The sequence below is a fragment of the Ciconia boyciana genome, chromosome 3, assembly GCF_034638445.1.
Source record: "Ciconia boyciana chromosome 3, ASM3463844v1, whole genome shotgun sequence".
Taxonomy (NCBI): domain Eukaryota; kingdom Metazoa; phylum Chordata; class Aves; order Ciconiiformes; family Ciconiidae; genus Ciconia; species Ciconia boyciana.
The window spans coordinates 74,280,484-74,304,950 of NC_132936.1; the positions used below are offsets into that span (position 1 = coordinate 74,280,484).

Below are 24,467 nucleotides of genomic sequence, written 5' to 3' on the forward strand. Positions count from 1 at the left end.
AGAACTTAAGTTTGGAGCAAAACTATCTCAACTATTTTAATTAATGGCTGTAATGATACATTCTGTTAAACATTTTTATAAATTCACAGCATGAGTGGAACCCATAGCCAATTCTAAACATTATACAAACTGAACTAATAACTATTTTTGGCAAAAAATAATATTTAACTGAACAGAAGTTGAAGTATTCTTACCACAATGAAGATGTTACCACATTTCACATTGCACGGCCATAACACAAATGAAAAACTCCCAGCATGACACATTCCAGTCATATTATTCACTTGACTTTTTTAATGCAAAAAGTGTGTATTCTCTTGTTTTGCACTTCACATCATATTCTGTGAATACAAGAATACTAGATCAGGGGTCCAAGAAAAGACTACGCACAGGTCAGCTATGTATACAATTTTCAACATGAAATCTTCCAAGCTTCCAGCTTTTCCGATGAAAGAAGTGACAGCAAACTTCAACTCTTCAACAATAATGGTAAATATAGTGAGTCCTAGAGAGGGTAAGTGTAAGTCAGCTACCATCCAGCAAGACAAACAACTTTATTCCAGCTCTTGGACCCCTGATTTATTGCCTCTCCTCACAGGAGGGTATAACACTGGCAGCAATTACAATAGCACAAAAACTTTTGGCATATGAAATATTAACACAGGATTGACCCTGCATTGCCCCTGCCCATCTCACACTACGTTTTCCCTTTACTCTCATTTCCACCTGTTCTAGTTACCTTCTCTGTTCCAACTCTCAGCTAACCAACAGATAAGAAACACTCAAGTTTGTTTTTTGTGTGTATTTCTTAAATATAAAGCTCCTCAGTTAAAGCCATGACTGAGGTAAAACAGTGTGTGATTTGTGCTAGGAAACAACAGTATCCAATGGTGAATACTCCTTTAAATTTCAATGGTCCTGCCAAAATTAATGAAAAACCAAGATTTTTTCCATCAGGACAAAATTAAACAGATGTAATTGATGAGTGTCATCAGAATTGGTACCACTTCTTGTCTTTGTACTTCAACATCATCTAAAAAACAAAAAACAATTTCTAATTACTGTTTCTATAATGTACCAAAAAGTACAATTATACAAATTATATGGTTACAAAACAGCATGAGAGAGGGACTTTAGTAAGGCTTCTCAAAACTCCAACAGCAACATTGCTGAACAGCGAGGGTTTAGCATGATGAATTTTCTAATGGTTGCATCACTGCTGACGATCTAGCCTCAGATAGAAAAAGGCATTTTTGGGAGAATGGGAAGGTTGCACAAGAGTTTAGGGGACGGAAGAGATCTGCACAAACATGGAAGAGAACAGCCATCCTTATGTAGTTACTGAGGAAAAAAATTAGCTTGGATTTATGGGGTTCGTATACAACAACTGGATCTTTAAGAACCACAGGGATCTCACACAGAGCATTACTCTTCTTATCCAATTCAGTGACAAACTCTAAGTAATGGGAACCGAGCCACACTTTTGGAAGTCTACATGCCACTCCGGCAGAGGGTATGCTCTAGACCAACATGCCATAAGACAAAGCTGCTTACATTAATACGTAATTATTAAGAGTAACGATTGATTGATAAAAGTGAAGCGTCCTTTATCAATGATATTGCATTCCCTTTAGATACCTCTAATATGCCTTTGCAGAAGTCAGTTACTTGAAAACTTGCATTTATTTTATAAAGAATCAGTTTAATGCTCTCAGTTTAACATGCAACGGACTCACCTCATGAGCGTGTTTAGAAAAAGAATCAGCACTGTAAAGCATAGCTGCAGTTTTTTCTTCCAGTTCTCCTAGTTTCTGTCCTCTTTCATCTAGTGCCAACCGGGCTCGTGCTAGTTCACCAACTACACCAGATGCTGCTCCTTTGACACCTTCAATACCCCCAGGCCCTGGAATATGCTGGGCAAGACTTCTTGATGCCTTCCCAGATGCTGATTCTCCAACTGGAGGCATTTGCCAAGCAGCAAAAACAGAATAGCAAGGTTTTCTATCATTATTACATAAATGCAACTAGTTTATAAAGAGGTGTCATTTCTTTGCATGGACACTGAACACCTAATCACAGGCATGACTACAAGCAATACTCACTACTCAATGTTACTAGATGTTACTATTTAATAAAATTGAGAGTTTTCAAACATATTTCAGAGTTTCCAGGCAGGTTATAAAATTACAACCTTTTTACAGCTCAAGTGTGAAATTAAAACTCTTTCAACAGTGCTGGCACCACGGTCATCAATAGAATTGTGCTGGTGAAGTGGTTTTTAACAATATAGCTTGCTTCACAGGGAAGGTGTTGGGAGTTCAGCAGACAAAGCAGGAGAATTTTGAAAACACAAGCTGTGGTCAGTTCTGGAAGTGCTCTGCTGGTGTGGCCAGCCAGTATGACTCCACCTGCAGAAGTTTCCTTTGATGGAAGTTCAGTTTTAGATGCAGACACCTGAAGACTAGGTGTCTATGCTCTTATTATTGTAAAAATCTTGTAAAAAATAATGTAATGTAAATCATGAAAAGGCAGTACAGCTGTATGAACAAATCAGCTCATCCTGAAGTAAACATCCAGCAATGGTCAACTGAACAGCTGTCTAGACTCCAGTGACTGCACTGACTACATCTCCTTCGCTCATAATGGGACATGAGCCACCTAGTTCGGTCTAGACACTCAATGGATGTGTCAATCTTATGCTGAATTGTATACTCTACAAAAATTTGAGTGAAGGCCAAAACATTTTTGGATGCTGAAGTCAAACCAAATAATCTTTAACTTTTTTTTTAAGCAATTAAATTATGGTTTAAATATTTTCTTTTTTTCACCTCTAGGAAAAATAATATTAACTTATTTAACACTTTTTGTTGCAGTATTTAAAGATTTTCTAATTTGATTTTATGCTTCTAGGAGGAACGATTTCCATTTCAACTAACACTATAGACATTTTTAGTCTTGGGAATTTACAGAAAGGAGAGAAATAATTTCACTTATTACAGATTCTGCTGTGACCCTCATGTTAAATATGACAATTCAAAAGACATCTGAAAATGTTTTTAAAATAGTCATTGAACTGACTTTCAGGCTACAATTCATTAGGTTTTTTTCCCCCTATTCAATACAATTTTCCTCTTGATCTGAGCCAAAACAGGTCTTTCTATCAAAAGCCACAAACAAAGCCTGAGACTGAGTTTATAAAAAAAAAAATTTGTAACCTCCTTAAAAATAGGTCAGAAGAGTCAGGGCAAAATGGTGGACACTTGAAATGATGTAAACAGATAGCTTCTAAAGTTAAAAGAGTGCTTTTCTGTTACCATGAAGAAGCAGTTTTTCCCTGTCCCAGTCATACTAATTAAACACACAATTTGGGCACACAAATTTCTCTAATAGAATACTTGACCAACCTTTCAAAGTGTTACACGTATATAAATACAAATGGAATTTTTAACGCAGAAAGTGACCTCTAAATATTTGATATTGGTTCAAAATGTACAGGCACAAGTAGTAAAGACTAATTAATTTTTACTGGATAGATCAAAAGAACCAATAAAAAAAGAAAGGAATGCCAGGGAGCCTCGTCTGTTTTAACAGATACATTTCATGTTAAAAAGGAAACAGTTCTTACAAATAAACTTGCATAATATGGTGTTTCATCTAGCAAATATCTGAATAAGTGGAAGTTATTTTCCTTAAATGTATTAAAATGCTGCATGCAACCACAGTAAAAAGCTGTGATCAAAAAACAGTAAGAATATCATAAAGCAATAAAAACCGCCAAATCTGAATCCTACTGTCCTATGAACAGAGGACTGAACTGAACTATCACACAGTTCTATCCTTGCTCTCATTCCTAAGGCATCTCTGCACAAGTCAAACGAGGAAAAAGAATCTAGCAAATGAACTGAAGTAGAATGGAGTTTTAATTTTCTCACTGTCCAAAATAGTGTTCTTCAGAACCAGCCCCTTTCAGTTTAACAGCATTAAGAAAATCATGGTCAGTACTATACACTTCCTAAAGATAAATAAAAATAAGATCAGTTGTTCCATTTCTTGTTTTATAATCTACTACTGAATAAATGAGGTAAAGCAGCCTGTGAGAAAACAGTACCAAGCTTTTCTGATCTCATTGGTAAGATGTACAACACAAAAGCTATGAGAAAGTAGTTGTCATTCCCTTTTTTACTTTCCTTTTCGCAAATGTAACGTTCTATTAACACAAGTAATACATTTCTCAAGGACCACTGGCTTCCTTGGGTAGAAATACCAGAAAAATATCGAATACTAAAAACTTACAGAGTTCTTCTCTGTCAAGTGACTGTGCCCCACCTCCAAACAGGCCTTTAAAGAACCCCCTGTTCGGTGCCTCTGGTGTTTCTACAGGAGTGAAGAGCTCACCCAACATTTCCTTTGCAATGAAGAAGAGACACAAGGCATACATTATTTCACACACAAATTAATGGAATATTCTCTCTCTTTACGGATTTATTTTGTGGATTTGAATTTCAAAATGAATATGCTTTAATAGGCATCTGCCTTTGCAAGGTGACTTAGGAAATAAAAAATAAAAACATATTAGGAAATCTGTCCAAACCATCTGTTCTGATAGCTGGAAGCTTGTAGCTCATGAAATTCAGTAGCAAAGAAATGTGTTCGAGTAAAGCTGTATTTGCCCCTCAACAACTTGGGCAACACTCCTGATTTTGTTCTGTTAAAACTGTATCTACAAATACTCATATCCGTGCATGGTATGAAAGTAGAGCTTACAGCCTGCATCTCTGCTATTTCAGAATTCTATACAGCTTCCAAGCTGAAACATGTCTGAGAATCTTTTCAAGCTGTTAATACCCCGAAACATAATGGCTTCCTTCAAGTATCCCGAGTTAGCATTCCCTGCTTGTGTCAGCATGCACCTCCACCAGCATCAATTGAACAAGGGAGTTTTGTTAACTGCACATGTTAAACAGGGACATTTCCTAATGATCAAAAAGGAAATTAAGTAAGAAACTGTTTCAAATACAAGAGAATGGATGAAACCGTAAAATTTAAGAGTTGGGGAAGTGATTCATCCTGAATCAGACTCCACAGTGAGAACAATCAAAGCATGAAAGCCGAAGTGCTTGGCTTTATAACAAACTTAATTACTATAAGCACCGTGAATCTAGAACCATGAACCTCAGTATATCTATGTCAGAAAACAGTCATTTTTAAAATTCATTACCTGAAGATTTTCACATGTTTCTTGACTGTAGGTGAGCCTCTGTATTTCAGTTGGTGAGACAAGATAGAGTGCTTGTCCATTATTGGTGAAGCAGAATGTTCTGGCTATCCGCATATTGGTGAGTGGCAGGTAATATACATCCAACAATGGCCTTAAACTTGGCAAACTTAAGAAAAAGAATTAAAAAAATTAAATATAGCAGGATTGTCTATTATTGATCAAATAGCTCATTTTTAAACTGCAATACATTATTTTTCTCTTCACCACCTGCATAAGTACCACATAAACAGGGTATCATTTAATGCAATTACAAAATCTCAAAACATAAAGATGAGATTTTTCAAGGTAGCACCTCAAAAATGGAATTTAAACATCTGCATCACAGATGCATTTAAAAGCATCATTTAAATGATACTCTGAGCATGTAAATCACAGATTCGCTTGAAGCATTATTCAGTAATTACTAACACAGTATTTTGATAAGCATCTGCCAAAAGTTTACAATTAAACATCCTGCCTCTTCTCTCAGGTGAAGAATTTCTCCTTGTCTAAAAATACAAGTCTAAAAGATCTCTCCTCAAGAACACTTGGAAATATGCCGGAGTGTGCTTTCAAAGGAAAACAGGATTCAGTAGCCTCAAACAACAATCTTATGAGTTATGTCCACCTTTTTTGACTGCATGTTTAAGAGGAAGTCCTCCTAGAGTAAAGTTCGCTTACCTTGTATTTTCTGATTCTGCACATGTAACTGCAGTACTTACTGCATCAAGCTACTGAAGAACAGATGCAACACGCTCAGGCTGTAACAATGCTCTTGCTACCAAACATTCCTCTCCCTCAAAGTAATAATAAATGCAAGTAAGAAGTGACTGAACACCTGATGTCTTGATAAAGAGAACCCAAAATAAACCACTGTCTCAAAACATCCCCTGTGAAATTTTGTAAAGACATAATGTATACAGATGTTAGCTGCAAATGTACCAACAATGCATTAAGCAGCTTCTGCTACAGATACCATCTGCATAAAATCATTATTTCTAGAAACTAAAAAAAGAAGTAAAGGGGAAAAGTGAAGCCGAAAGCAACAAAAGAGAAAGATGTAGTAACCGCAACAATAAGTGTTGGGGTTGGGTTTTTTTTTTTTGTACAGTACTGAGATTTCTAAATGTTAAGCTTGCGTTTTACAGATTGTGGATTATCTCTTAGCAGGAGACTTCATCTATGACAAACAAAAGGAAGGAGAACAGGTAACATGACTTTGGAGGCAAGTTCTACAGGTAAGAAGTAAAAAGCAATATTCTCTTGTAAGCACATCACCCAGAAATGACACTTGTGATGCACGTATCTAAAATAAGAATATTCTTAAGAGTGAGTTAGTAACAGGGAAGTGCTTTGCTTCAGACCAATAGAAGCATAAGACATCCTTACAGCTTCAAGACAAACCACAAAAACATTAGATCAGATAGGACAAGCATGACATCCATGATAGCATTTTTAGACTATCAAACAAATCTGTAACAGAATCATAAGTCCAATCTAAACTTACATCAGTTGATAAGTATTGGGCATCTTGGGTATGATACAATTCTCCGACAACTTTACACAAACAGCACACTAAGTGCTCCACTTCCCAGCAGCAATTCATGCTTATGAAATGGAGTTAATACTTGGGAGTTCAGCTTCCCTACACAATGTAATAATGCAGTAGTTGTAATTTAGCACCTACCTCTATGCAAAATTCTTTAGAAAACAAAATGAATCCTGAGGAAAACAGAATTTGTTTGAATATATGGTACCTGAACATTAAGTTCAGTTTTAATTGGGGGGGGTGGGGGGGGGGAGGAAGAGTGCTTGCCCTGCAAGGTGAGCAGCATTTTCTAAAGATGTGTAGAATATATGTTGGGATACAGATCAATGGAGTTAACAGACTTAATCATAACTTATTTTTTATTTGTAGTATGCAGCATCAGGTCAGCTTTAGTTTTATTCCTAACAACTTCCTGAAGAAGTATCTTTTTAGAGAATTTCCCAAGCTGAGAGCTTGTTTTTGCAACCTTAAAAATAACCTTTTAGGAATTTTACCGGCACAATTTTATAATGCCATGTTCCACATTCATCTTAGCATTAGCCAGGACTAAAATGTAGGTGCAAGGGTATAGATATATACACATTGCTGTTCAAAATAAAATAGCATTTGGAAATATTCAAGAAAAAGGACATGTTAAAGTTACATAGGTGACATGCAAGTACATTCAAACATTACTTTTACATGTTTAAATGCGTAACTTAAAGCCCTTACTTTAGATGACTTATTTATCTACTACAACTGCTAGCAAGTAATCTTGGCTTTATAGCCTGAGTTTAAGGCCTTTAAGACATGAGCAAGCTACACAACAAAAAAGGTAAGCTTGAGGCATGAATGTGATGCAAAAAGCTGCACAAAAATATGCAGCTTTGTGGTCAGGTACCAGCTGAAGGTCTGACTCAAGGCAGTTTTCACCATCAGGCAGCAAATTCACATTTGAGAACCTTCACCAACTCAAGGACCTATATCACACATTTGGAACTATTTGTTGAATCAGGGTAGCTTCAGCTAAACTGATAAACTTTTTCATGTGTTAAAGGCATAGCTAATAGGAATGCATAATCAAAATTATCCAGGCCCAAGTGTTAGAAGTTCATGAACACTGAGTGAATGTAGAATTTTTAATTCATATTCTTATGGAAAAGGAAACTTTTTATCTAGCAGAAAACTATTTGTTTTATATTTAAGTTACTTTCAAACAGGTCTTACCTAAAAGTCATAATATGTCCATTGGCACAGAAACATGCAAGGCAGATACTGTTACTCAATGACACTATATCTCCACGAAGAACAAAAGAAGTCTCTGTTATGTTTTGCTTATAAATACAGTTCTGGGATGGCAGTGAGATAACTTTTGCTTGCTTTTCTGAACATATCACTGCATATTGGTTTTCACTGATTTCCTGAGAGGAAGAGGGGGACACTGAGACAGGTCGTCGCTTTTTTGATTTATCTTTTTCATCTTTATCTTCAGGAACATTGTGTTCTCTCCAGGGTTCATGTGCTGGTGGGACCAAAGATCCTGTAGTATCCAGAAAAGCCATTCTCAAGATTGCCCCTTTTAGCCTCAGGATGGTTCCTAGGAAAAAGAAGTTGAACACATTTCTGAAACAGTTCTCCTAAATTGTCTTTCCAGCTACAAAATATTTCTTTAAGCAGCTAGCAAAATGAAGAGAAAACAAGAACTTAGGCTTGCCTCTGTCGCAACACAGACATACCAAAACCTTTGGATGTTTATCTAAAAACCAGTGAGGCACATGCAAGAGCACATATGTATTCAAGAAAATGTTAAACCGGTTTTCAAGGGTTAAGTGTATGCATACTCTTCCATTAACTTCAATGGAAATGTACACATTTATTAAGAGAGCCAAGCTGGAATGCACATTTGTATTCAAGTTCAGTGTCATAAATGCAACTAATTTCATTCTCTCCTGAGGAGTACACAGCGTGCTTAATATCAACAATAAACATTATCATCATAGGATCATAGAATGCTTTGGATTGGAAGGGACCTTTACAGATCATCTAGTCCACCCCCCCTGCAGTGAGCAGGAACATCTTCAACTAGAGCAGGTTGCTCAGAGCCCGTCCAACCTGACCTTGAATGTTTCCAGGGATGGGGCCTCCACTACCTCTCTGGGCAACCTGTTCCAGTGCCTCACCACCCTCATTGTAAAAAATTTCTTTCTTAAATCCAGTCTAAATCTGCCCTCCCTTAGTTTAAAACCATTGCTCCTTGTCCTGTCACAACAGGCCTTGCTAAAAAGTCTGACCTCATCTTTCCTATAGGCCCCCTTTAAGTACTGGAAGGTTGCTACAAGGTCTCCCCGCAGCCTTCTCTTCCTCAGGCTGAACAACCCCAACTCTCTCAGCCTGTCCTCATAGGAGAGGTGCTCCAGCCCTCGGATCATTCTCTTGGCCCTCCTCTGGACCCGCTCCAACAGCACCATGTCCTTCTTGTGCTGAGGGCTCCAGAGCTGGACACAGTACTCCAGGTGAGGTCTCACCAGAGCAGAGTAGGAGGGACAGAATCACCTCCCTCGACCTGCTGGCCACGCTTCTTTTGATGCAGCCCAGGATACAGTTGTCCTTCTGGGCTGCAAGCACACATTGTTGGCTCATGACCAGCTTTTCGTCCATCAGTACCCCTGAGTCCTTTTCCACAGGGCTGCTCTTGATCACATCATCCCCCAGCCTGTATTGAAACTGAGGATTGCCCCAACTCAGGTGTAGGACCCTGCACTTGGCCTTGTTGAACCTCACGAGGTTCACATAGACCCTCTTCTCCAGCTTGTCCAGGTCCCTCTGGATGACATCCCGTCCTTCTGGCATGTCAGCTGCACCACTCAGCTTGGTGTCATCTGCAAAATTCCTGAGGGTGCACTTGATCTTGCTGTCAATGTCATTGATGAAAATATTGAACAGCACTGGTCCCAGTATGGACCCCTGAAGGACACCACTTGTCACTGATGTCCATCTGGACACTGAGCCGTTGACCGCTACCCTCTGGATGTGACCATCCAACCAATTCCTTATCCACTGAACAGTCCACCCATCAAATCCGTAACTCTCCAATTTGGAGAGAAGGATGTTGTGGGGGACTGTGTTAAAGGCTTTACAGAAGTCCAGATAGATGAGATCCATTGCTTTTCCCTTTTGTCAACTGATGTGGTAACTCCCTCGTAGGAAGCCACTAGGTTGATCAGGCAGGACTTGCCCTTGGTGAAGCCATGTTGTCTGTCTCAAATCACCTCCCTGTCCTCCATGTGCTCTAGCATAGCTTCTAGGAGGATCTGTTCCATGATCTTCCCAGGCACAAAGGTGAGGCTGACAGGTCAGTAGCTCCCAGGGTCATCCTTTCTACCCTTTTTAAAAATGGGCACAATGTTTCCCTTCTTTCAGTCACCAGGGACCTCACCTGACTGCCACGACTTTTCAAGTATCATGGAGAGTGGCTTAGCAGCAACATCAGCCAATTCCCTCAGGACTCTGGGATGCATCTCATCAGGTCCCATGGGCTTATGTATGTTCAGGTTCCTCAAGTGGTCACAAACCTGATCTTCCCTTACAGTGGGAGTGGCTTTACCCCCCGGTCCCCAACATGTTGTCCATTGGCTTGGGAGGAGCGAGGAGAGCGGTTGCCAGAGAAGACTGAAGCAAAAAAGTTGTTGAGTACCTCAGCCTTCCCCATGTCTGTTGATGCTAGGTCACCATTCTTGTTCATCAGTGGAGGTACGCTTTCTTTAACTTTCCTTTTCTGGTTGATATACCTGTAGAAGCCCTTCTTGTTATTGGTGACCATCAGGTCCAGTATTGCACCCCTTTGGGTAGGGGTGTCTATTACCTGGGTTAAGAAGTTATCCTCAAAGCACTCCAGGAGTCTCACGGATTGCCTACAGCTTGCCGTGCTACTTTTCCAGCAGATGTTGGGGTGGGTTGAAGTCCCCCAATAGGACAATAGCTTGTGAGCATGAAGCCTCCTGTAGCTGGAGGAAGGCCGCTTCATCAGTAGGCTCCTCTTGATCAGGCGGCCTGTAGTAGGCACCACCCACAAGGTTCCCTTTGTTGCCTCGGTCTCTAATTCTTACCCATAAGCTTTTGAACTGCTCGTGGCTATTCTTCAGGGACAGCTCTTCACACTCTATCCATTTCTTGATATAGAGGGCAACACCTCCACCCCTCCTTCCCCGCCTGTCCCTTCTGAATAGCCTCTAGCCATTGATAGCCACGCTCCAGTCTTGGGATTCGTCTCACCAGGTTTCAGTAATGGCAATCAGGTCATAGCTTTCTAGCAGCATGGTAGCTTCCAGCTCCTCCTGTTTGTTGCCCACGCTGCATGCATTTGTGTAAAGACACTTCTATTAGTCAAAGGTAAGCGCCTCCTTTTTCTTCAATACAGACAGGTTCAGAAACAAGCAACATGTGAGGTTTTTCTGCTGCAGCTCACATTTGAATCCACTTCTCTAGCATAAATGGACAGAGGGAAAGTTTTCCCTCTCCACTGTTTAAATCACTATATCTGTAGGCCAGATCTTAAGCTAATACATTTCTTATTTTACTTATATTTCTTCACATGCAAGTAAAAACATGAACATTTGCTAAGTACAGAAAAAATCATACACGTGGCAGTATCTTTTAAGGTTCATGCTGCAGATCTAGTGATTAAACATACTGTCCAGTCTGCACCGTGCCTTTACGATCAAATGTTACCAAATCTGAATACTGCTGCCGATACCATACTTGATAAGCACAAATTAAATATGGTCTAGAGGTCACACTATTCCTAATCACTATTTCAATCAAATAGCATTGCAATTTGCATGTCCTGATACCATCTGTGTGAGCAAAGTGGAGCAGAGCAGCATGTTCTGCATGAGACAGTGGTAGCCAGAAAGCCAAATCTATGCCTAACAGCACATTCAGCAAACCATTAATAAAAAATTACAACAGAATCAGCTGCTGTGTATGAGGAAAAACAAGATACAAAACCTCTCACAGGTTTGTATAAATAATAATTCCTAAATAATCTAAAGGAATATTTTATCACTAATATTTAAAGGTAGTTGTTCAATATACAACCCTTAATTTGTATTTCCTCTTCATGATGCAGGAACACTGAAAGTTTCCTACCTCATGACTAAAAAAAAATAAAAATAAATTGAGCATTTGACATACTCATCTTTTCTGCTATTTCTGTTTAACAGTTACTACATACTACATTAAAGTTAGATAACATGCATTTCTCAGCAAGTATGCATTAACATGGTATTTTTATATTATATGATATATTTTAAACTTTGCAACTTTAAAACTCCGGTAATGAAGTAACCAATCTAGACTGGTTACTAGCTAACCTTAGTAGCTAAATCAATGAAGTATATATTAAGTTGCAATTAATCCATAATTGAGAAAAACAGTTTCTTCAAAAAAATATAAAGAACAACAACAATACTTTATCAAAGTATACTTTAGCCTATCTGCTTTGTACATACCAGTAGGAGAAACAATTACGGGCTGAAGAAGTCTTTGCTCTCCTCCTGGGGGTAAGTTCAGCACAATGACAAGCACTGTACCCAGTGTGGTCCCAACCCACAGGCATGGGGAAGGTGATGTATCGGCCTTTCTTGTGAAAGTCTCACAAAAATGAAGAGCTGAAATTGCCTCCCGTGACTCTTTATCAATGCTAGTTACACTAGAACTCCGGGATCGACTGAAAGAGTTGTCTTTGACATCTGAAAATAAATCAGTATTAATTAAAAACAATGGCAAAATGCAGGCATTAAAAGAAATTGGATTTTCTTTTTTTGTTCTTTAGCATGAAGTATATACTAACTACCATTCTATTGATTATTACTGCTGTATTCTTCCTTAGTCGTATTTCCTTTTGGCCCAGTTTTCAACACTGTATCCTGAACAAAGCACCCAATCTTTTTCTGCAGAGGTTGGCATTAGGTAATTGTCATGAACAACTGCTATGCATATTTCTGTCTTTGTGGGACAGAGAATAAGTCATCATCAAACAGGACTCCTCCTTTAAAAAAATTGAATTACAAACCTTTCTGCCAATTAGTTCATTGATCAGATTAAAATATACTGGCTTCCATGGAACATGGTTTAATAATCTTATGAAGATACAACTATTTTAGTTTAAGAACTGCAGTAACATCCAGACAGCATGATAACATGTAACCTGTAATGACTCACAATAACATTGTCCTGCTTTAGGAAACTGTATGGAGGAGGTCTAACAGGCTATTTACATACACCCGAACTTTTAGTAAGAGAAACATTAAATGCTACCAAATGCCCCTGGCACTGTTATGCAAAGCTGAAGATTTCTGTTTTGAATTCTGTACAAAATGGCACTAAGAAACTGTTCAGAACATCTAGTTCATTGCTTAGCAAGTAAGGTTCTTGTAACAGAGAGTGAATTCTAATATTAACAAACCCCTCAAACCAGCAAACATGCTGCTCCATTCTAGTTGTGTGCTGTCTGTACATGTGGTGATACTTAACACATCAGCATGTCTGAATTTATCTGTGCATTCACAAATTAATGCTTTACTTTAACTCATCATCCCAAAATTTTAGCACAAGACAACCCTTGCTAGTAAAAGCTTGATGCAATTTATATCATTACTTTTAAAAAATTAAGTTATTGTTTTGGATCTTTGGGTAGGGTATAGATGCAACGGGCACCTTTAAAGCATGATTAAGAGCTAAAGAGCAACATTTAACCACATACTTTCTGGAAGTATCACTATGCTAATTTAATGAAATTATTGCAAGACTTTCTACAAAGAACATCTAACATGCATTTGAAAAGCATACAAACTAGATTTCAACTGACTAAATAGACATCTACTCAACACAGTGTATCTTCTCAGGAGATACTTGTCTTCCTGCAACAAGGATAGAAAAATTATTGTCCTGCCAAATTTTAGCTAAGTCAAATGTAAAACATGGATTATAAAAGGAAAGGATGTCAACATCTGAGTGGTTGACCTACTAAGTTTTCACATTTAAAAAAATCAAATCCACCGTAAACCAACAAAAACAATTATTTGTTTTTAGAATTCTTCTAATGACCACAAACTCTTAAGATGCTTATTTCTTCAGGTTTGAATATTTACTAACCTAATGTTTTTTCAACTCTAACATGGATTAATCAGTCTGAATATAATCATACATTAACTGCAACAGGCATAAAATGAAGTGTGCATTTGTTGAGTTGCATCTGGTCGAATATTTGAAGAGCATGTGTACAAATTCCAGAAGCATTGAAATGGACAGGAAAGACCACATAAAAATTAACTTGCCAGACAATACAGGCATTGTGGAGAGTGGACATTCATTCAGGAAAGAGAACTGGGGGTAAAGAGTTTAACTGCATTAGTGCATATCATTTATCCTGAAGTCAAGGAAGAATCTATGGTTTGTTAATGGATTAGTTTCAGGTGAAGAGGAAGGAACAAGTGTGATGACCCACTACACGGTTTGTCAGAAGGATAGAAAGATGAGGCTCTTTTGAGCCACTAAGCCAAAGGATAGGACCTACTGGCAATGGCACCTTAATAATCTGGATTACAACATTGAAAAGCAATGTTATAATGCAGACTAGAGTATGTTCAAGATAACTTCTGTTTTAGAAAGTGGAGGATAAATACAGAAGCACATACTTTAGATTTTGTTTTGGCTATTTAGGGAGGAAAAGGGGTAGGTTAAAGATCTAAAGACAGAAAAGTAATTTGAAAGAACGAGATCATGGAATAGTAGGTTTCAAGAAGCCATGGAAAGAATGGAGAGAAAGTGATAAGGATAACGAACTTGGGAGAAAGGCATTTCAGCTGTCTCCTAGAGCCAGTAGATATGGCCACACAAGTGAATACAAGCAAGCTGACAATCTCTGAAGAACACTGTGCAAAAGCTATCCTGCAAGAAGGAAAAGATAAAAGTAAAATAAAGAGAGATTGTAATTGCCTAAGGAAGTTATTTACAGCCCTGAAAACCTAGAAGAATTTTACACAAAACAAAATGAGGCATATATGTGCAGATATCCTCACATGTGCAAAGTCAAGCAAAACCAGTCAAAGGCTATTACAATTTGGAAGGTACAAACTATTTTATGAGTATACCAGAAGTCAGATGACAAAAAATGTCCATTATTTCAGTAGAAAGAACAGCAAATGTTAAGTGATGTAGAAAATGCTGTAACTCTTTCAGGATCGGAAAATACTGAAAGAATTTCATCACTCTCTTTTCTCTAGTCTTCATAAAAAAAACCCACTTGTAAGTACTTATTGCTATCAAAGAACTGGGAGAAAAACAACAGTAGAATTAGAATGAATTGGATAATATTTAAGTACAAATATGGTCCAGTTTACAGTGTATGATAAAATTCACCCTGAACTGAAATTATCCCTAAACCATTAGTAAACATAGTGTCTTGGTTTCAGCTGAGATAGAGTTAACTTTCTTTATAGTGGCTGGTATGGGGCTATGTTTTGGATTTGTGCTGAGAACAGTGTTGATAATACAGAGATGTTTTAGTTGTTGCTGCACTAGTCAAGGACTTTTCAGCTTCCCATGCTCTGCCAGGTGCAGAAGAAGCTGGGAGGGGGCACAGCCAGGATGGTTGATCCAAACTGACCAAAGGGCTATTCCATACCATATGGCGTCATGCTCAGCATAGAAAGCTGGGGGAAGAAGGAGGAAGGGGGGGACATTTGGAGTGATGGCGTTTGTCTTCCCAAGTCACTGTTATGCATGATGGAGCCCTGCTGCCCTGGAGATGGCTGAACACCTGCCTGCCCATGGGAAGCAGTGAATTAATTCCTTGTTTTGCTTTGCTTGCATGTGCGGGTTTTGCTTTACCTATTAAACTGTCTTTATCTCAACCTATGAGTTTTCTCACTTGTACTCTTCCAGTTCTCTCCCCCATCCCACCAGGGGAGAGTGAGCGAGCAGCTCTGTGGGGCTTAGTTGCCAGCTGGGGTCAAACCACAACACATAGTAAGGAAGAACAGAGAGATTGAAAAGAAAAATCGAATTTTTCTGCTCTTCTGTACCAAGGGCACAGTTAAATCCCTCTACTTCTGGGCACAAGAATTTTAGAAAGATAAGGAAAAATTCCAAGGAGGAGATTAACAGAAGCCATCCTAGATTAAGACAACATAACCTAAAAAAGGAGAAGGAACTGAACTTTGTAAAAATAAATTATCTCTAATGTTCATTTTTGAAGATATGATGACAGCTTTCAACAGCATAAAAGATGGCTAACAAAAAGCTAGGGAGCACTTGTTACCCCTGTTCATTGTGGAAAGAACAAGAAAAAGTAAATATGGAAGCAAGGAAGACTGATTAAATAACAGGAAATCTGTCTAGTTGACTGTAAAACATTGGAACTTTGTCTGGGATTCTTCTAAAAACTTATTTATTGGAGCCTCACGAATAGATGCGAGGTTAAATTGTCAGACAGCTGGATCTTTGCCATAACAATGGAATAAAGTATCTCTGAGGGTTCCTTCCAACTTCACATTTCTCCGAGCACAGCAAGCTGTAACTGTAAATTCTAAATCAGGGAGGTCCAGCTCAGCTTCAGGATATCCTAGTGCCATGGACTCTTTCCTTGCTGATAGCAGCAGTTGTCAAATACACAGTTCTGCAGCTGCCAGTCTGATCCTGGTCTGTCTTCTGCTGGGGTTGTGGTAGCAATTCTGCTGCAGGAGGGGGAGCAAGCAGTGGCAGGCGGAAAGCAGCTTTCACATTCAGGCTGCATCTACTGCTGTAGGTCTACAGCTGTCCCCCATCATCTTTAGAGAACAAGGCAGGGAAGCTGGATCTGATCTACAAGCTGGCAAAGTACTAATAAAAAAAATAATAAATCTACTCATGTGTATACTGTTCTAGTTATGCAATATAGTGACCTTTAGCACTACAGACTTCACAACTAACTGAACTGCTTCTTATATAAAAAGTTACTGTGCTTTTTCAAGAAAACCAAAATTCTCAGACTGGTCATCCATCCAAACAGCTGTATATTATTTTCATTTAGAGAGAGTGGTCACAAGACAATTAACATTTGTAAAACTATGTCCAACTATTTGTTGAGTGGACCTCAACATATCCTGTTATTATTTCATTTTTCAATTTAAAATGTATCAGATGGTCCTAAACAGGCAGCAATTTTCCTTACATTACCTGCTTATTCACACTTTTGCTATCACAGCACTACTGATAAAGTGACAGATGCCCAAAAATTACAATGAAAGTGCGATAAGCCATGTACAAGATTTGCAGGCTTACCTTATGATGACAGCAACAACATTTTGTGCCTGAGAGCCCCCCAAAAGAGTGGAATTAAAATTTTAGTTCTACACTTCAGATAAATGCAACAAAGTCATGATAGTTTACATAATTTAGGACTCTTTCTTTAATGTACTCGCATTCTGTAAAACAGTTTTAGTAAAAATAAAATCAACTATGTAAACTTACCTAAATCAGGCTTTAATTCAGTTGGCAAACTTAGCTTCCTGGACATCTTTGCTGAAAAGTGAAGTATATCTTTTTTTTAAAAAAGAATAAACATGATTCTGCTGGCCTTTATTTGCTTCTTTCCCAATATTTAATATATCATTGTTTATTACATTAATTGCAGTACTTCACAGGATTTCTACTAAAGCAGAGCCTCCCTTCCACAAGGGACGACTCCAAAGTAAAACATGGAAGATATCAAAAACCCCAAATACAGCATTTTTATGACTTTTGCCAAGCTTCATTTCTCCTCAGGCTTCAGGCAGAACTTGATGGATTGGATGAATTTTGCTTTGGCTCAACCTCAAGTTTTATCTCCTCAGGTGAGAGGACAGAATACAGACTCTTGGCTATTGCAAGAACATGCACTGTAGTTTACATAAAGTTAACATCCCATCCCCTCTTCTGCCCTACTTCCTGATCAAACCCGAGATACTTAAAATAGAGAAAAAGATGAACTTTTAATTATGCTAAAACATTAATGCAAATGTGTAAAAAGCTATAATCTGAGATGCAATCCACAACCTTAGAAGAATGAAGACATTACAGAGAATACTGATAAAATCAGCAGCATACAAACACTTGCAACACTGTCAAACAAAAGACAGTATAATTTTGATAATATTGCTGAAGTAAACAAATAGCACTTGAACTCATCCCCAACTTGGAAAATTCTCTTTATAGGAATGGAAATCTTGCGGTCCATTTAAAATGCAGTACAATGCTAACAAATGCTACTATACTAAAAGTCACTAGTAAATTAGCAGCCATACATCCCTCTTCCAACTTTCTTTCAACAATTACTGGAGAAGGAATAATTTTGATGTAGCTTAACTACTAGACCAGGGCTAGATTCTGAATTTATTTCCCAGCCACATGCTTGAATTTGATATATCATTGAATTCTTCGCTACCTTGTAAGGGTAATACTTCTCTACCTAAAGCAGATGTTGAGAATAGCCTCATAATTCTAGGAGTACCTTGTAATGGATACCAGTCATAAAGCAGCCTGAATCTTGCTGCTTCTCTCAGCTAAAAATGGAGTTAACTCATTCTAATTATCATTTTAACAGAAATCATTGTTTTCTACATATCCTGAAGAACTGCATGTGATTTAAAGTTACTTCCACTCCTTCAAAAAGTGAAATACTTCACTGTATCATCAATTATGCTCATCAATATTGCAAGTGCTAGTTATCTGAATAGTTGAACAGTTTTATTCCTATCATACATTATAAAAAGTTGAGAATAAGACTCCAGAAATAATCTTCTAATTTCCTTCATGTGTCAATGTTACAAAGTATGTCCTATTCAAATTAAATTGAAATTACTTACTCTCAGACTGAAATGCTAATCACCAACTTGTTTTAGTGCAGGCTGAAACTGAAAAGGGCAGTCCGACGACATGTTTTCTACCCTCATCCTTGCACTGGCATCTGCCTAGCTTAATGGTGAGGCCAAAACTCATCTAAATGAAGTTTCTGCCAACGACTGTTTTCAACAAGATCATCTCCTGTTTCAGATCAGAGCTCAGCTATACAAACAGAAAACTGTGGTACAAAACAGCACTAGTGACCAGGAGCCCACCTTTTTGCTGTCAGCTTGAACTTACATCAGCTTGAAAAGAGATCATGAAACCTCATCTGGAATTGTTAATTACAAGATGGGTGCTCCTCATCATAAGACTTGTTTTCTGTGTTAGACATGTAAATCATAAAAGCTGAGGTACTGAACAAAAGCTCAAGTATGCACACAGAAAATAATTTTATAATATTTAAAATAATAAATAATAATAAAATAATAATAATTTTTGGCTTTTCACGGCTTTTACCATGTATGAATACCAGCAATGATTAATTAACTTAGTCACTTTGAAGACCAGAGCAGTCACTTTTGGCTTTTCAAATAGAAATGTTTAAACACACAATTTTAACAATTTGGAGAAAACTGACAAAAAAATATACTAGATAACAGGTAACATAGCAGGGAATAACAAGTACAGGCAAATGTGTTGGATTCTAAGAGTCAATCTACAGTTTTAGCTTTTTGTTCTTTAGTGAAAAGCCAGCTGTGTGAACTAGGCTGATAAGGTAAGACAAATTTGTCAGACAATTTTCTACAAACACTGAACTATGCCTCATTAATAGGACAAGAGGATACATGAATTGTTAAAAAGGATGTCATTGCTAGAAATCGTGAAGTGCTATGCAAAAAAATACATTTCAAAACATACATTAATGTGTCAAAACCTCAATAATTCAAATGTAAATAGGAAACAAAAACCTATTTAAATAGCAGTAGTGCCACCTTGTGTTTAAAGAAAAAAGTGCCTAAATATGCAATAAGGAAATAGGAATATTTCACCAGCTAAGCTGTTTTTAACTAACATCGCTTAGTATAAAAAAACCTGTATTCATATCCGGCTTATGGTTTACAATAGTTTTGGAAAATTCAGTTTTGCTATGCCTCAGATGAAAGCCAGCAACATGCTAGACAACTTCTACAACACAAAAGATATAAATCAGAGAAATGGAAAGACAGGATGGAGATCTGCAGAGAGAGCACTCAATGTCAGGCTTTTTACTGCACCTGTACAACAGGGCAAAGGTGATGTTGACTGCTCCTGCTGGGTGTGCCCGACCTCAAGTAGTAGCTGTCATCTCAGAATTTAATACCTCTCTTCACACTGGCGGTGGCTGCTGCGGCGTTTACAGCCAAGACTACCCTTCCACAGCTGATGCGAGACAAGGAGACAGAGAGCAGGGAGCCGTTTTGCTCCTCCTGGCACACTGCTGCTCAAGGCAACAATGGCTATTTTGCCTGTGTTTAGACCTGCATTTAATACTCCTCTGCATTAGAAAACCTAGAGTCATACACAGGCACACACACATTTTTTCTGTTGCCAATATATATATAATTAAGTATCAGGTAAAAGTATGATATTGGAGAACTGTCCAAAACCAACATTCAGGATTCTTGGAGATTTCTCACAGGTCAGGCTTGAGGGGCAGGTGTTAAACTATGAAAGGTTACCTTGGCATAGTGTGTTCATATTTCAGCATAGCAGGCTCAACCAATGAGGAAAACGTGCAGGCTGAGACATGACTGACTATCAATAGGAAGCTGTGGCTTAAAGGTAATGGTTACGTTTTTATTTGCAGTGGGTTATCCTGAGCTGATACTTTACAGTGTACAGCACATCAGTTTGAAAGCTATAGAGTGATTTCTCATCCATTCCCTATTTAAGGACACAGTCTAAAACCCTTAAAAGAGTTTCTAAATATTATAAAGGAGACAAGTGTCTTGGTGTTTTGACAGACGAGAACAGTACTGGTGACAGTACAATAGAGAAATAGATTATCAATGCTGAAATCTCTAAGTTTGATATAAGAATAATAAAACCATTTTACAAGAGAATGTGAGAAAAGATGTCTTTGGTATATCCAAAATTAGAGCAAAGTATTAAAAACACATTGGAAGAAACAGTCTTACTCTGGCATTAGGGCAAACGAGAACTTATGAGCATCTTAAGATTTGATTCCATGAAAACAGCATTAACAGTCAGTGACTTTAGCACTGTTTGAAAAATTTAGGTGTACACTTAGAATGTAACAAATGTGAGAAACCTTATGTCAATAGTAACAGCAGGGATTATAGAATTTTGGAATTAAAGCTACTCTGCTTACATCTGCCTACTAATATTGTTTGCAATTGTTTTTAAATTTAAAAAATGCAGAAAATAAATAAAACCAATTTTCCTGAAAAGTATTTGACATGTAGCCTACTGGAACAGTTATTAAGGTCTTAGAATCTACAATATTTTGAATACACCTTTACTAAAGCTTCTTCCAGAAATGGACATTACAATATCTCTTAACTTCTGACCTGTTTTGTAGCTATATATTTAATCACATATAACTCTTCACACCAATATTTAACTGACCAAAGTATGCGTAAAACAGCTTAAGATTTTGCTTCCACTGAAGTTGGATCACAATGCCCTTCTATAAAAATGGCATCGCCTTAGAAATTAAATACTTCCTACAAGCTCATCTACACTTCTCTGTACTACTTCACAGCACATTTATACTTTCAAATATTTGCCATTCTTAAGAGAAATGGCTGCTTTTAATAATGGCCACAGTATTTTCTATAATTTCTAGAAATGGTTGGTTAAACCAAGAATTCTCCATATACCCAAGCTAATTGCAACTTTTCCAAAGTTCACCTCTGATGCAAACAAAAGGGAAACGTGACCCAAAAGCAACATATTCTACAATAGGTCTTTACCATGAGTTACTATCCATTCCTTAGCACAGAACATTCACAACTGAGTATTTAGGAAAAAAACAGAAGACCAACTGATCTTAACAGTATATATGGCAAAGCTGAAGTGTTGGTATATGAAGCATTTACATTTTGTTTTATTTATGCTATTGTTGCAGTCTTAGATGGGTTTTGATCATTTCATGAAGCAAGAATCCTTGTCTGATACTGTCACTAATGATAGAAATCTGTAGAAATGAAGATGTCTCTACACAAGTTTCAAGAAAGTGATTAAACTGACAATGGCTTCATATTTCTAAATGCATGTGTATGTTACCCCCTTACAGCCCTATCACCAAAATGAAATTACTTCTTACTTTGCAGGCAGTGTTCCCCTACTCACTGTTCCCATGTGACAAAAAACACAGGAGTGATATTAACAGCAACTGCAATTATCAACCTAAGTAATTCTTGTTCTGTTTCACAATCCATTTGGCCGGTTATATTTCGCACATTGACAAAGAATGGAAAGAACTTGAACTGACTGCACTATATGCCAGTGCAAAGAGCTACAACCATGCCACATACAAATTCACCCATGTGAACACAGATGATGGTAAACTGTTTCATACAACATGGTGAAGTTAAGACAGTAAGTGACACGCATTTTACAAAACTCATTGTCCGTTCACACTTAGTTGGCAATTCAGTTTAAAACAATGAAATGCAAAAACATGCAACTATTAACACCGAAGAGGTGTTTTACTTATGTGGAAGAGCTTAGAATTTAAGTTCAGAAAGAGCCATGCAGAGTAAACATGCCAGATAAGGTATAGAAAACATGGTGGTGAAAAAAAAAACCCAAAACATTCAGTGCACAGCATTGAACCACTCAAAACTTTAACAGAATGCAGATGAAATTAAGTTTCTTTAAACTTCCAATAAACTGTGGAAGTTACACAAATCACAGTATGGGCTGACTGGGAGACACTTATGAATTACACATCAAATGCATTATTGTCTCAATTAACTCTGCATTTAACTTACGCCCTGAAGAATGTATTATTTGTAATTAAATGTTTTGCTTTTTTAGCTATGAAAAACATTCACAATACTTTGAGTTGAAAGGCTTCAAGCTGAAACAGATGTCTATAGAATTGTCTATAGAATTGTCATTAGCATGTTTTATTAATACTGTAACATTACTCTTTGAAAAAAGTGAAAAAATAATGAAGTCACACTCAAACATACTATGTTTTTTGTACAAGATAGGCTGTCTTAAGTTCAGAAGAGACTGCTTTGGGACAAAAGGGAAACATTACCTCATCAGCAGGCATTGATATAACATGCACAAGATTAAGTATTGTTTTTCTCATTAGAAGAACTGAACACAAGTTTCTAGTTAGCCTGAATTTCCTTTAGGAGAACATATTAATTGATACTCATGTAAATGATACTCAATTTATTTTATTACAGATGCATTGACATAATATATTATTGACCGTCATTTGCTTTCTTGAATTATATTCAAGCTTCCACTGTCTCAGAACTCATCTTCCTTAACATTTCTGTTACCACTGCAAGGAGGGCTCAACATAGTACTGAGCAAAGGGCATACTCTTGCTCTTCCTCATTCTGTACCTCAGATTACAAAAGACAACTTCATCATACTCATATTTATCTCACTGAATTTTGAATTATTCTTCTCAATTACTGAATTACGATGAAAGGGATTAATGGTTTAGGATAAAAGTTAAGTTGCCAAACAGCAAATCAAAGGGAAACTACAGGAAAAGAAATCTCTTCCTCCCTAGTCTTAACCTATGGTTCCACACAACCTATGAAATAGTAGTTTAGTAAACAGTTTTATTATATAAAGTAGTTTCAACCTTTTGATCTGACTAAAGAGATAAAATGAAATCCTCCTACAATGATATACTAATGTACTAAACAAAACCAAAATGAAACATTAACAGAGGGATTCTGAAATGAAAATAACCATATCCCAGTTAAGGAAGAGTCCCTTTCCCAAAATTAAATCATACAGCCTCTCGCCTTCATTTATTTAATGACCCAGTTGCCAGAAGCAGAGTTAATTTCCATTCCAATCATAAAAGGGTTCAATCTACCTGCATACAACATATTCCAAGGCAATTTTGTCACCAAATTGTTAAGACACAAGTCTGGACCTGGTAGGGTGTTGTGTCACTGTTGGATGCAGAAAAGTAAATAGTTGTGGAACAGTAATGGGGTGTACTTACATATATGACCAAGTCCTCTTCCAGATGATTAAATGAAAACATGATACTACCTCTATCTTGACCATAGTCATATGGAAATCTGACCATATGGCTATGAATGCAACACATAAAAAGAAATTAAATCAGCCACATGTTCTCAGAGTGCACCTTTGCAGAAGGAGTGGAATAATGTTGTGACTTGTATAGACTGAACTCTTAGTATGGATTAGAACCCATCCAGAAAATAGAGAAGTGCAATTGTAAAATCAGAGAATTTAAACCACCAATATCCTTGATTTTTTAAAAAATTATTTTTCCCAGTGTATTTAGTACAGAAGCAGCCCACAGAATTACCAATTAGCATAAAGAATGAAAAATTAATAACTTAATGCATTAAAATATGAATTTTATTTTGTTTTTTTTGCTGCTGGGTTAGTGTTGCATAGAGTAAGGCACTGGATTAGGAACAGAGCAGAATTTTTCTAGTTCCTACCTATGTCATTGGCTACCATCTTGGAAAACTTTCTGCTTTTGGTCTTCACTGTAAATAATATTTTAATAAAAAAAATCAATCTAAGGGTATCAAAGGATGAACTGAAGAAAAAATAAGACTATAGAAAAGAAAA

At 37.3% G+C, this 24,467-nt stretch overlaps 1 protein-coding gene across 9 annotated transcripts in view; it reads right to left on the bottom strand.

Annotated features, from left to right (window-relative positions):
* Window positions 1–271: 271 nt before the first annotated feature.
* Window positions 272–24,467, bottom strand: part of STXBP5 (syntaxin binding protein 5) — a 114,079-nt gene continuing 89,883 nt past the window's right edge. For 4 of the 9 annotated variants that reach the window (XM_072856158.1, XM_072856159.1, XM_072856160.1 and 1 more), the window contains 8 exons: window positions 24,335–24,382; window positions 17,298–17,348; window positions 12,296–12,535; window positions 8,013–8,382; window positions 5,219–5,384; window positions 4,294–4,405; window positions 1,737–1,957; window positions 272–1,033 (listed from right to left, as the gene is read on the bottom strand). In XM_072856158.1, the coding sequence (XP_072712259.1) occupies window positions 992–1,033; window positions 1,737–1,957; window positions 4,294–4,405; window positions 5,219–5,384; window positions 8,013–8,382; window positions 12,296–12,535; window positions 17,298–17,348; window positions 24,335–24,382 (1,250 nt within the window). In that variant the 3' untranslated portion in view covers window positions 272–991. The remainder of the gene's footprint in view (window positions 1,034–1,736; window positions 1,958–4,293; window positions 4,406–5,218; window positions 5,385–8,012; window positions 8,383–12,295; window positions 12,536–17,297; window positions 17,349–24,334; window positions 24,383–24,467) is intronic. The other 5 variants (XM_072856165.1, XM_072856163.1, XM_072856167.1 and 2 more) reach the window with 3 other exon arrangements.